The sequence below is a fragment of the Astatotilapia calliptera genome, chromosome 14, assembly GCF_964374335.1.
Source record: "Astatotilapia calliptera chromosome 14, fAstCal68.1, whole genome shotgun sequence".
Lineage (NCBI taxonomy): Eukaryota > Metazoa > Chordata > Actinopteri > Cichliformes > Cichlidae > Astatotilapia > Astatotilapia calliptera.
In genome coordinates, this window is record NC_137435.1 from 9,025,762 (window position 1) to 9,039,798 (window position 14,037).

The 14,037-nt window shown below is 42.4% G+C and overlaps 1 protein-coding gene across 1 annotated transcript in view; it reads right to left on the minus strand.

Annotated features, from left to right (window-relative positions):
• nbeab (neurobeachin b) overlaps positions 1-14,037 on the minus strand; it is a 214,782-nt gene that overhangs the window by 4,252 nt on the left and 196,493 nt on the right. The window contains exons 48-53 of the mRNA XM_026191618.2: positions 10,115-10,282; positions 5,747-5,836; positions 4,497-4,689; positions 3,662-3,733; positions 3,351-3,506; positions 2,151-2,321 (exon numbers count right to left, since the gene is read on the minus strand). Coding sequence (XP_026047403.2) covers positions 2,151-2,321; positions 3,351-3,506; positions 3,662-3,733; positions 4,497-4,689; positions 5,747-5,836; positions 10,115-10,282 — 850 coding nt within the window. The remainder of the gene's footprint in view (positions 1-2,150; positions 2,322-3,350; positions 3,507-3,661; positions 3,734-4,496; positions 4,690-5,746; positions 5,837-10,114; positions 10,283-14,037) is intronic.

Below are 14,037 nucleotides of genomic sequence, written 5' to 3' on the forward strand. Positions count from 1 at the left end.
GGAGAGGTTAGTGAGGGGTGTTTCGTGGCACCTGGAGCCGACCTCGAATAGTGTCAGAACGATGAAAGCGGGAGTCTTTCTGAATTGCTCTGATCACCAAAAAAAAAAAAAAAAACACCACTAAACCTTTCCCTAAATAGTGCTGAAGAAGGGAATGAACTTTTAATTAAATTATATCATGCGTAGAATGTTAAATCTCTTTAATTAATCATTAAATTCTACTTAAAGTAAATGACAAAACACAACTGAGAATCTCTAGTTGCTTTAAAAAACAAAGCTTAATATTCTGTATTTCTTTTGCTTAAAGGATATTTTTATATAGAATTTATATTTACACGTTTGTGATAGCTAACAAGTCTTCTGTTTGGGCCTTTACTGTAGTCATCACCTTTTCCCCAGCTGCTCATGCCAAACTTATGTCAAACTAACAACTGAGACTGTTGGTGTCCACATGTAACTAAAAGTTCAGCCAATTCCGTCAAACTTTCCCTATTCACTGGATGACAGCACCATCCTGATAGATGATGTTGACACACTTTCGACCTCACCACCACCACCTCGGCATATTGCTTCTATAGCCGCGGCAGCAGTCCAGTCAGTGAGCCGGACTGTGATCGATGCAACACGGTCCCTTAGAGACCGGGACCTGAGCAGTGCTGTCAGTCCCAGTACCTGCTGCTGAGGGGGGCTGAATAGGACAAATGTCAGCAAAAGCCTCCGGGGGAAAAAGGAGCTCACCTACCCGACAAAAGATTCAATCACCCTGTACCAACTAACCCCCCCACCCTGCCTGAACCCTTGGGACAAGCTAGATTCAGCCACAACAATTACTTGGTGCAAATATCTCCTTGCAACCAGCGTGATGGGCTGAGTCTGAGGAGCATGGCCATGATTGAGCTGGAAGTTATTTTAATTATTAGACATAGAAGTTGCATGCAGGCTTTTGAGGCATGGGTGAAATCAATTTCCTCGCGAACGCCACATCTGCGAGATGATAGAGTAATGATCCGGCAAGCTGCTGCTACATATTCACAGAACCTTTTACTAGCATTACAGAAAATATAATAGGCATGAAATCACTAGAATGATATTCTTGGAAAAGATCGCTCATTGAGACAGTCAATAAGGATACAAAGGACTGCTGTTTTGCTTTACGGCATTAATTTGGGGCCTTTAATTGTAAAGGTATGAAAAGATGGTAGTAGTTAATTTGTCAAGACTAATGCCTTTCATCTGTATTTGAATATGATCATTAGTGGCTCAAAGATTTATATAAGAAAAAAGTTTAAAAGTTCTCAGCTGCATCCTAATTGTTTTCCGCTCCCTGTGCTTCAGCTACATAGCTTCCTTTTATCTCCTGTCCATTAAAGGTGCATTGTAAGCACAAGTAGTGTGAATATCAGGGGAATACTGTTTTCCTGCTGCAGTAACACAAGTGCTATTGCCCCTTGCTAATTGGAGGCATCCAAGCTGAAATTCTTAATTAACTGTCGGAGCTTCAGTGAAGTTAATTAAAGGACACTCACGACTAATTCAGAGCTCCTAGAATCTGAGACGACTGGAAACACGAGATCTTTTAGGGCACACACACGGCATTGTTATCCAAAAATAAAATAAAAACAGTTTTTTCCCCCCCTTTATTTTCAGTTTTTTCCCCATTCCACACCATATATGGTTCTGCTTGCTGCATGGTACTGTAACAGTTCCTTTTGTGATTAATTGTCTGAAACACAAGACAATCAGTGCGAATGAGAAACTAAATGAACTGAGCAGCAGAAATCACACACTGGGGTCTACTATTATGAATGCCAAGACATCTGGAGTCCTCTACTTGAAAGCAGCACATCTCAATGTAATGAATCACACTAATGTATCACAGCTTCGGTGCAGATAAATGATCGTCCCCCGTCACTCCTCTGGATTTGATTGTAGAATCTAATTATAGAATAGAAATATTTTTCACCAGTTTATTAAAATAAAAAAAAAACAACAACCAACAAACAAACAAAAATACTAGACTTGTTTACCTTTACAGACTTTCATTTCACAAGCAAGAAATGGCATAATTAACTATAAACATGTCCAGAGGGCAGTTCTTCTCCTCTTTTGTTATGCATGCGAGTGCGTGGCACTTGGATACGGTTACTCACTGTTATTGGGGTTGTCGCCGATAATATGGTGCCGCCCACTCCAGTACCATAGTAGCAACGTAGCATCACGGGACCCAGAGACGATGTAGCAGTCTCCTCCAATGTAGGACTCTGATCGGGCCAGACATGTCACCACGTCCCAGTGGCCAAAAACTATCTGGGTCAGCTTACCTAAAGTGGATACACGCTGTACATGAGTTCGGTGTTGACAAAGTCCAGAAATGTAAAGACTGCTACAACTGGTACTGTGAATGCTGTCACTTCAGTAAAGAGAGTTAATTTATTAATTAGTGAATAAATACTTGTAAAAGTTAATCTAGTGGTTAACCAGCTTTTCAAAATAAAACTTTTGCTTATGACCCCGTTTAAAAGATAACGTCCTTAGCATTTTTAAATGGATTATTTAAGCTACCCAGTGTTTCTAAAGAGAAAGAGAGTGTGTCAAACTCCTGTAATTATATAGCATATATAAAATATGGAAGTGGCCACCATGACACCACTGATTTGTTTGTTTTGTTTGACTCACGATTTTGAAGCCATAGCATTTCAGACATCGCTATCTTGTTTTTCATTTTTAAACTGGATTTGGGAGGCAAATGATGGATCTGAGACAAATGGCATGCATATCCAGTAGCAACCTGTCAGTCACAAGGTAGCTACTCTCCAGTACATACCATGATTTTACTCAAAATAGGATAACAAGTTACAATATGATAAACATGCAGTAATAAATTAAATTAGTGACTGGGCCATAATTTAATAGGAAAGTGTTTAATAAGGTCATAAGTGAAGAGAGAAGAGGGAGAACTTTTGCAGAGCCTTTAATAGTTATTTTCACAACCAAAGGAACAAAATCAAGTTTAATGCAATTCTGCTCTAGCTTCACTTTTCAGACCTATCTTTTACATACAGTCTGTGCTTGCATTGTAAGGTGCAACGCTAATCCTTTTTATATATACACACATACCAACACAAATTAATGTTACCTAAGCCGACTGAAACATAAGAATAAGGAGAAAAAAAATTTAAAATAACTTTTTTTTTCTTATTTCAGTCCATTATTATTTATTATTTTCACCCATTTTCTACAAGGCTTGTCAGGAGAGAGGAGCAACAATACTGTATCATTACCGTCATAGCACTGTCCTCCACACATCAGTGCACACCTCTGTAGGAAATAGAGTTTACACTCTAACCTACCTGTCTCAGAGGAGTACACACGGAAGCTCTTGTCCCAGAAGCCACACACCAGGATGTAGCGGTTGTCAGCTGTCACGACAAAACAGTGTGTGGTGATTTGGATGCTTTGGTCCACTAGGTCTGTGATCTGACGCTTGTTGCTTCCAGTATTGTTGGCTGTGGGAAAAAAAAGAAAGAAAGAAATAACACATGTCCCAAGCAATTTCCCAAGCAAAGCTATAAATTAAGGACTGTGCCATTTTATACAGATCTAAAACTCCATTAGATATTTTTGTTTAATGCTGTTTTTTTTTCCATTCAAGCTCACTCACCAACCAGAGAATCCATCTCTATGGGTAAGTGATGTGCCTGTTCCAGGGAGTAGCCGGGTGCTCCTCGGAGACCTGAATCCAGACAGATATGTGAGCCTATTTCTGACCAATGGACATATCTGCACACACGCGCACACCTGTTCCACTTTTAGAGCCAAGTTAATTCATGATATCTTCCAGGAGATGGAAGCATTGGAGGTCCATCTGTCTTACTCTGCTTTTTTTCCCCCCCAGAGTGTCAAATTGAATGGAGATATTTCATCCATGTGAACATATCTGGAGCCAGTTTTGAAGCAGCTACATGCCTGAAAATATGGAGGTCTTGTTATCGTAATTATTCTGAAAAGCCAAACCACATTTCCCTCCTCTCCAACAGGATGGCAAGGGTGCTGCAGCTGTGTTCATTAGTGTGGGTGCAGCCAGAGCCGCCACATAGAGCAGGCTCTTTGGTCCGGAGGTCTGTGTGTTTCTACAGTGACAGATGGGGATGTGTGAGGAGAATGTGGTGCAGTTGTGGCCTAATTTTCTAGTAACCATTGCTTTGGCCCTCTGACCCTGAGGTGAGGCCGATTCTCAGGGTTGGGCTCCGTGGGTAATGTTGTTCACACATGTCTGAGAAGTAACATGTGGAAACACTCACGGTCAGCTTACCTGGGAGGTGCTAGCCTCTCCCATAGCCAGCTGGCTGCAGCTCTATTATGAGCAGTTGGTAGTTTTTTTGGTGTGTGTGTGTGTGTCTGCGATGGTGATGAAGTGATTTTACAGGGCCACTGCTGTGGTAGGTATGGCATGTGGTGTGGCACACTTTTGTGCATGTGAGCTGAGCTCCACTCACCGACGGTGTTGTGCCATCGGTTGACTGCAAATAGGCGGCTGCAGGTGACAGTGACCACAGCAGGTATTGTAAGATGGGGCAGAGTGTTGGCAGCCACGTGGGTTACGGGTGAATTGGAGGGAAACTTCAACACCATAATGACATCCTGCTGCATCTGGTCCTTGAACATTAGGGGACTCTGTGGAAGGAAACACTATTGAGTAGAAGAGAGAAAAGACAAAGTGTGGAAAAGGATGGAGTAGTACAATGTTGGGAGAGGAGGAGGAGAAGGAGGAAGAGGAGCAGGATGGGAGGCGATGGAAAAAATGAAAAAGAAGAGATATGAAAAGATGAAAGAAAAAGAATGCAAGAGGCAATTAGTATGGAGGTTGGAGGAAAAACTAGGTTTAGACACAAAGGAGAGTTTCATGCACTGTCCCCTATGGGAAGCAGGGACTAAGACACAGGTAGACATGGGAAACTGGGATGGTATTGACTGCACGTATGAGATGGTGCATACATGTACATACATCAGAAAATGGCCCATAAGGAAAGCACTAAAAGCAACTGGCTTTTTAAAAACGTTTGCAATGTGCTTTTCCTACCTTTTCCTACTATGCTGACTTCTGCATGTGTAGCAGAAGTAAAAGCAATGGCAGACATAGTGATACTAGCAATACTGTAAGATCTGAAACAGTTTTAGGTCTCATCCTTGATACAGGAAGCCATTTAAAGAACTGGAGAGAAGTGATGAAAATATTCTCAACATTTGCCAAAGTAGAAAACGGACCTAAAAGGTCTTAAGTTTCTTGTAGGGAGAGAGAAACAGAGAGCCATGTGAGGATAATGAGGACAAGGCTGGTTGTTACATGGATTGGACAGGGAAGAGGTGCTTCCAATATAAAGAAAGGCACTACTAGGCCAGTAGAGAGCACTATTCCATTTTAACCACACTCCTAGTAGGCAGTACCAGCTCCAGAACAGTGCAGACCACTGGAACTAAAAGATTGTTTGCTATACTGAGGGTCTGTGACCTACATGATGTAGGACTTCTGAAAAATGTATCTTCTGTTATAAAAGATCAGATTCAAAGAAACTTTTGGAAGTGAGAATTTGAGGACTTCCTTGTCAATCTTCTGTCTACTGTACCTACAAACACATTCACGCTAACACACACCATCCGGGCTTGGACAGGTCCACACATCCTTCCTCATGCACACCAGCACCACCAGAGGTGCAGGGAATTTTCCCAGCATGCTCGCTGTTCTCACCAGGTGCATGGCGGAGCTGCGTGGAGGATGTGGCTCAATAAGCAACTGAGATGGCGTCTGTCCAAAGCTCTGGATCTGCGCCTCTGTGGCCTGCGGGAGAGAGAGAGAGAGGAGAAGGAGAGAGAGAGAGCGGCTGTCACAATCAATATGCATCAAAGTGATGGGTCAATGCGTTACTTGACAATGCAAGCAAATCCTAACTCAGCCGTGCCTCTGAGGAAGGGGGGAGGTAAAGGGAAAGGGGTGCACTCCCAATCCGCCTGGGTGCTCCCCCTTCCCCCCTCACCCTGCAGAGTCATCCAAGTGTTAGTATGGAAGAGACAAGCCTTTTCCTATTAACATGCTTCAGTTAACCATTCCCATTTCCAGGAGCAGGGGCCCCAACTGCACAAACGTTAACCTGGAGTGACATCCAGCTAGGACCGCAGCAAGCCGGTGTGCTTTTAGATGTTATTGTGCTTGAAACAAAAGGGTAAAAGCATGTGTATGCACATTAACATGTATTAAACAGAGCCACAAAATTACACAAGCAGGTCAGGGCAATTTGGTTAAAGGTACTTTGATGAAAGATGATTCGTGGGGTATAAAATACAAGTCTAAATGCATGTGATGTTAGAAAACTACCTAAAAACAGCCATTAAAAGAGTAGATTTAAAAAAGAAAATCCATTTAAATAGACACTAGATCTAATTTGCCTGCAGTTAGAGGGAGCAAAAAACAAATAGTAAGAGCTGCTGAGCTTGACTGAAAGTGGGGCACTCCACGGTGGGAGTGATTGATGTGACTGGAGCCACTTCCACCATCAGAGGGGAGCTTGTAGACGTCCGTCAATGCCACTGTGCACAATGGAACATACATCGCTCAGCCTTTCGCCCGCCCTTCTGACTGCCTGGGCAGCTAGCCCTCATTTTCCTCCGCCTGTACACACCACTCACTATCAAAAAGACCCATTGGGTAACACATGCCACAGTGGGAGAAGTGGCATGGGAAGTTTGGAGGTGATACTGAATTAGGACAGGCCACCTGCAAGCCACACGGTCGCCCCCAACACCCCCGATCACTTCCTATCTTCCACAGCACCAAAAAAAAAAAAAAAAAAAAAAAAGGCGCTGTCTGCACAGCTCTGTCGCTTAGTAGTGAAAGTTTCACGTGAGTTGGGGAGCACATTTGGCAATCATTAAGTGTTAGTCGGGGTTTCTTTACAATGCAGTCTGTCAAGTAATAAGCAACTGACATTATGGCTATTTAAGGTTAGGTTTGGGGTTAGGGTCACCGTGTCTGTTCAAGTAGAGACATTTGATACAAAGATCAGAAAGGCTAAGAAGGCCATGTGGAAAACATCAACATATTTTTTATGATGATTCTATTATTGGGGAAACTGGGTGCAGCAAAGCCCCATTTTGGTAGCCTCAGAAAACCCTGAACACCAAAAGTTTCCAAGTGCAAACAGGAGAGTTTGTCTCTGTATGTGTTTTTGTGTTATGGGGGCAGGGGGGCAGGGGGGGTTTGACTTGTTGAAGGTTAACCCAAGAACATGTTCTTCCACTATATGATCAAAACACATCAATAGCTCTCAGCTATTTAAATACTAATCTTCAGTGATGTATGTCAGAAACTTATCTCGATCTGAGATGGAGAGCACTTAACAGGTAGTTCATTAGTATAAGTCACTTCAGGCTTTGATTTTTGGCTGATAAGTGACACTTATTGCCAAAGCCATCTGGATGATCTTCCCTCCCAGCAAAAACCCACCTTGCTTGGATGAGCACCAAACATCCGTTATAACTCACCATGTGTATTTGTCTGTCTGACTTTGTTTGCATCTAATTGTGTTATGAGCAAAAGGCTTCAGAGGTGAGTGTCTCCAGCTCCCTGCGTCTCTACTGTATGCTCCCCAAACTGGTGGCAGTCTCTATGGAGGATCCTCCAGTGCACTCATGCAATGCAGCAACACAACAGCTCTGTCACACAGACTGCAGACATGGCCTTGCATTGCCCCACTAAGCACCGTGTGCTGAGTCACGACACCTGAGATGCACAGTGGCAACTGCAAACATGAAGCTGCGGCACCTTTCACCTTTTGGTAGATCCCATAGATTACAGATGGCGAATTGCTTTTAAGTAGAAATTTAAACAGGTTGCAAAAACCCATCAAAACCATACAAACCCATGTAAATATATGTGAAGGTACCATTTAGAATTTGTAAAATCTGTGTAACTGAGTTATTTTCCCATGTGACAACATCACTGCCCATTCTTTACATGCCTGTGGAAATTTGTTTAAGATAAGCTTATCTGCAATCCCTAAGTACAAATAAAGAATTGCCTTGGGGGTGTTTCTTGAGTGACAGCTTGGGAGCTGAGCAGAAATGTCTCAAACATTATGTCCACCAGTATGTGTTTGTTTCGAATGCAGCTATGATCACTGATAATGCACATTAAATCCTATATGATCGCTGATTAATACAGATTAAGGTCAAGCATTTAAACATGTATTCCATCATAATTAGAATATCACAGTGAAATCACTCTAAAGTATGTCAGCTACTTCAAAGCCCCACATTTGCTAGCTATAGCACACTTTGTTGTCTCTGTTGAATCAGAGGGGGCAGGAGGGGCAGTGACATGAGGAGGAATAGAGTCCTACTGATGAATAATTTGTCTGTTTACTTCTGAGTGACACAGTGGGGTCTGAATCCAGGGGTTGCTGTCATGTTTTTCAGTAAGAGAGGGCTGTCACGAGAAGCATCACGGTGAAGGACTGCTGTTCCGGCAGTGTGCCCAGTAGAGCTGTCACCGTGCCCTCAACCAGAGGCCCAGCGGCATGTCAGAGGGTGTCATCATTTTCATCTGACACACAGGCGGAAATTATCTCTCATGACCTCTAATTTCTTGACATTTCAAATGCCTTAATTGTTGTGACTAATGCCAGATCTGCAGCTTCACCTGTCAGGCCCAGAATGAATCAATACCCCGAAGTCAATCGCCACATTTTAGAAAAAAGCAAGACATTCACTGGGCACACTTCCATGCCACACCTCACCGACTCATTAAGGCAGAAGTGGAACAGAAGCAGGTAGTCACCTGCCAAATGTTCTTAACATTCTCAGACTGTGCAGAATATTGATGATTTTTAATCAAATTACATGGCTTCTACTTGGAACAAAATCATATTTGCAACTTTGCAATACAATAAAACAAAATAAATATATTTTAATGCATGAACATGACGACTTTTCCAAAAACCATGTTCATGAGATTACTGGGAGTTTTAATATACAAAAAAGTCCACCTGGAATGAAAAACCGAACTGTGGGTATGAAGGCTCATCTTAATTAGTGCTCATCATATCAACATTACATCAGTTGCAATTAGCTGAACCAATTTCTTTCTCCTTCACAAAATATATTCACAATACATGTCACAACAGAGAATACATCAACTGGGTGCAATTAGGGAGCCTGAGTAGCAGGCTTCCTAATGTGCAACTAACTAACAGTACTGTCATCTCACAGGGTAACAACAGCCAGGGTGGAAGACAGCTTAAAACCAGCTCAATCTGATGCAAAATAAACAAGGCATCATCTAAAATTGTCCTCAAAATGATGAAAACCAACTCTTTCACAATATGGTTTGGTAATTAGATCAGCCAAATCTTCTGCAGGTGATTTGCATAGTGGTCACTTGATAAATAAAGGCGCCCCTGGAAGTGACAGTATATAAATGACTTGTTTTGCAGACAGCAGATGGTGGATATCACAGGGAGAGACGAGCTCACACTGGAAAGTACCACAATGCATGCCAGCTGCTGCATATTCTGGTCCCCTTTCCCCTTGCAATTACGCTATTCACGAGTAGTATGGCGGAGCGAGTAGTTATTCAATTAATTTGTTAAGAACAAGAGGATTCACTCCCTCATCTACTGACTAAGTGACCTTTGGTGATTGATCAAAGAGTGAGGTCACATTCACTGATCTGATTCAGGGCGAGGACAGACAGTATCTTCGACATGACAAAAAAAGGAGGACATTGTTACGATGTTAAGACAAGCTGTGAATAATGATAATGCTGAATGATATGAAAGGACTATTGTTTATCTGAGAGAGTATTAATAATTCCAGAAAATCTGTTTGTGTAACCAGGAAATTACACAAATAAAAAATAAAACCTGCAGTGAGTCATGATCTTTATCTGATTCTCTCACGGTGTACATTTGCATGACACAACATTTGACTGACAGATGCATGATGCGAATGCTCCTGGAGCTCCTGCACATGCCAGAACAAATAGAGACAGGAAGTTGTGGTTATGTTGAGCAACAGAAAAAAAAAAAAGAGGGGTTGGCGTGTGTGCGTCCGTGTGCTTTACCTCTCTGAGCAAAGGGTCAGTGATACTGTCCAGGTTGACGGAGCCCTCGTAAGTCAGGTAGTGAAAGACGTTGAGGGCGCGCATCGCCTCTGGGCCTCGCTGCTTGTAGCCGAAAATAAGGTCAATCCACTGATGAAGCTGACATGACACAAACTCGCTTTCCAGGGCCTGTCAGAGGAGTATGGGGCAATTAGAGGTGAGAGGCATACCAGCAGCGCATAGCACATGGGCCAAAAGACACAATACAAATTTCACTTCCACCCAACAGTGAGTAACACAAAACACAACCTTACTGACCATTACATTACCTTTAAATATAACAAAACTAATTACAAAGTGAACTATAATGGAAAGTATGACTGAAGCATTAAACATTTTAGTTTCTATTAATAATATTTTTTTGAGGTTTTTTTTACTGGACATAAAGATTAGAAGGAGTACGCAAACAGAAGCTGAATGCTCAATAATCTAATCAGCTGACTGAAGGGGAAACCTCCCATATCATATTTCTCTGTCCACTTAAAAAACTATCTTTGCACGGAGACAAAGAAATTGGTTCAATACCAACAGGATCCATATTACAGTACAACTGTCTACAGGAAAACACTGATAAATTACTTGCAAGAGCAAAAGAGGAGACTAAATTTCTTGCGGGAGAGCTACTGAGATATTTAGGATAAGATTTATGTCCGATAATTATTATAAATATACCTATGGAAAGCATGCAGTGGGTGGGGGATGGGGGCGGGGGGTGCATTGTTCCAGAATATTGTACAATACAATTCCCATGCATGCAGGCGTAAGGCTTTGCTGGAGAAATTTTACACTCCTCCCCTCGCGTCAGGAATAACAGCCATTACCAACAAAGCCTGCTCAAGCACACAGAGGCAGAGTTTGCCACAGGGCATATCACTACAATTGAAAGTGGCACATGCAAAGATGGGAAGTGGGAGGAAAAGAGATGGAGGGAGGAGGGGTGGGGAGAAAAGGAGGGAATGAAGAAAGAAAGAGTGAGAAAGAGGGGGAGGCAGTCAGAGCGATTCTCTGACAGAAATGAAATAATAGAGGAAGCACGAGTGTGGGCTAGCTAGAGAACAGAACAAAAGAAAGACAAAAAAATGGAGGCTGAGGACTATGATTTTCAGGGCGTGTGAATACACTGGTCTGAGAATCCAACAATGCAATGCAACATCACACATGTAGCCTTCAACAGTGAGAAAACATCGACTGTAATCCTTTTTTTTTTTTTTTTATCCGTGTTGTTGGAGATGCAGACATGCCAGTAACAACTCCCAGCCTTTCCCTTTTCTACCACTTCTCTGCCAGTATACAAGGCTGAAAGAGCTCAACCAGGCAGTCCGAGTACAGCATGGGGAAAGGTCACCTGCATAAGACCAGCCAGGCTCTGTCACTCCAGCTGAAAAGGTCAAGAGTGTTCGTGCAGCCTCCTTTTACCTCTAGTTCAAAAAACACGGTGGCCTCTAACCTCAGGATGCCTGAAAGTTTGTGTCTTCATAGCAATGTTAAAGAAGCCGTTCTGGTTTTCAGGTAGAAGCAAATCTTTATACTTAAATGGAGGCGTATCATTGAGCATTATTTCCAATAATATAAACTTTGATTTTAAATGTATCTATTCTGCTCAAATTACAATTTATTTTTGAAGGTATACTATCATAACCAAGAAACATCACTACAGTACTAGACTACTGGTTATTGAAGATCAATTTTTCTAAATAGGAATTTTAAGTCTCCAAAAAGCAGCTTTTCAGCTCTAAAAACATGATGTTATTTTTAATGTTAATATTTATTGAGAAAATATGCCCATATGTGTACCAATGTATCCACACTGCTGCAAACAGAAGCTATTGTGTTCTTGCTCATTAGGTTTAGCGGGGAGGGGAGCTGTTGAGCTTCTGCAGTAAATGATTCCAGATTAAAGGGAGAGTCGAGTTTATCTGAAGGTAAGAAATGGGTCCGATCTCATTGTCTATTTCTGCTGTTCCCAAAACCTGTTGGGAGTTATGAGTCACGTGTTGATAGGCTATCTGTATTAACTGTGCACACACACAGACAAATATGCAGACATGTCCACACACATGCAGATGAAAAGCACCCCGCACACTGCTAAAGTGATGAGCCCTGGCTTTACAGAAGGTAACACTATAGGACAAACTTGCCCTCAACCTCATCTTTTGGAGACACCACTGGGGTCAGATTGTACAATGTTAGTATTGAGTGATGGGCTTTATAAGATGAGCCATGAATAAGACAAGGAGGCAGATGCATGGGAAGGTTAAAAGGAAGAGTGGGAAATTGATTGATTTGATTTTGTGAGGAAGCAGAAACATTACAAGGAGAAATGTTACATGCGCCATTTGTTTCAGAATGATGGATAAATATGTAAATAGTCTTTATAAAATTGGTCAATATTATAAATAAAACAATAATTATAACACAAAGCTGGTTCTATGAATATATGCATGCAAGAATTCTAGTTGGTGGAAGAGTCGAGGCTGAATTTTTTTTCCTTTCTTCGGGATTCCCTGACCAAACTGCTATTGATTAATCTATGCTGTCTATCAAAGACTGAGTAGTTATTAACTGTACACTGCTGTACTGAATGAATATAATATCTTTCCTGATTTATTATATTTCCTGTTTTACAAAACATGTTTATAGATGTTCATGTATCAATTGTTTTTTTAAAAAAGAGCAACTTTTACATTAGTAAATGCTAATGAGGATCCAGATATATATATATATATATATATATATATATATATATATATATATATATATAGCAGTGGGGACAGAGCATCTCCTTGGTAGATCCCACACTTGATGGTGACTTGTGCTATGGGCTTGGAGTTGGCCTCTAGTGTTGTACGCCACATCCCCATTGAGTTCCTGATGAAGGCTCTTAGGGTCCCATTGATCTTGTACAATTCTAGGCATTCCAGTACCCAGCTGTGGGGCATTGAGTCATAGGCCTTCTTGTAATCAATCCAGGCAGTGCACAGGTTGGTCAGTCTGGTCTTGCAGTCTCGGCTGATTGTTCTGTCTACCAGTAGCTGGTGTTTTGCGCCTCTGGTATTCTTGCCAATTCCTTTCTGTGTCCCGCTCATGTATTGACCCATGTGCCTGTTCATCTTAGCCGATATGATGCCTGACAGGAGCTTCCATGTAGTACTGAGGCAGGTTATTGGTCGGTAGTTGGAGGGGACCGGTCCCTTCTTGGGGTCCTTGGGGATCAGGACCGTCCGGCCTTCAGTTAGCCATTCCGGGTGTCTCTCGTTAACTAGCAGCTGGTTCATTTGTGCTGCCAGACGCTCGTGGAGTGCAGTCAGCTTCTTCAGCCAGTAGGCGTGAACCATGTCGGGCCCTGGTGCTGTTCAACTCTTCATACTGGAGACCCTTTCTTGGATATCTGCCACTATGATGGTTACTGGACCCTGTTCAGGGAGGTCGCTGTGGTCTGCCCTCAGATCCTCTAGCCACTGAGCATTGCCATTATGGGTTGCATCCTTCTCCCATATGCTCTTCCAGTATTGCTCCGTCTCCAGCCTTGGTGGTGCTGTTCTCTTATTGTTCCCTTGCCACTCAGAGTACACCTTTGCTGGTTCTGTGGAGAACAGCTGGTTTATTCTCCTGCCTTCTATCTCTCTGGTGTACCTCCTCAAGCGGCTGGCCAAGGCTGTGAGTCTTTGCTTGGCAGTTTCCAAGGCCTCAGGTATGGACAGCTTGCTGTATTTCTTATGCACCTTCTTTGTTGCACCTTTCTGCAACTCCGTTAGTTGGCTAACCTCCCTCCGTGCTACTTTGATCTTGCCCTCTAGCCTCCTTCTCCATGGAGGGTACTGCCCCTTGTTGCTGTTCAACTTGTAGCCAAGCATCTCACTGATCACTGCTGCCGTATTGTAGAT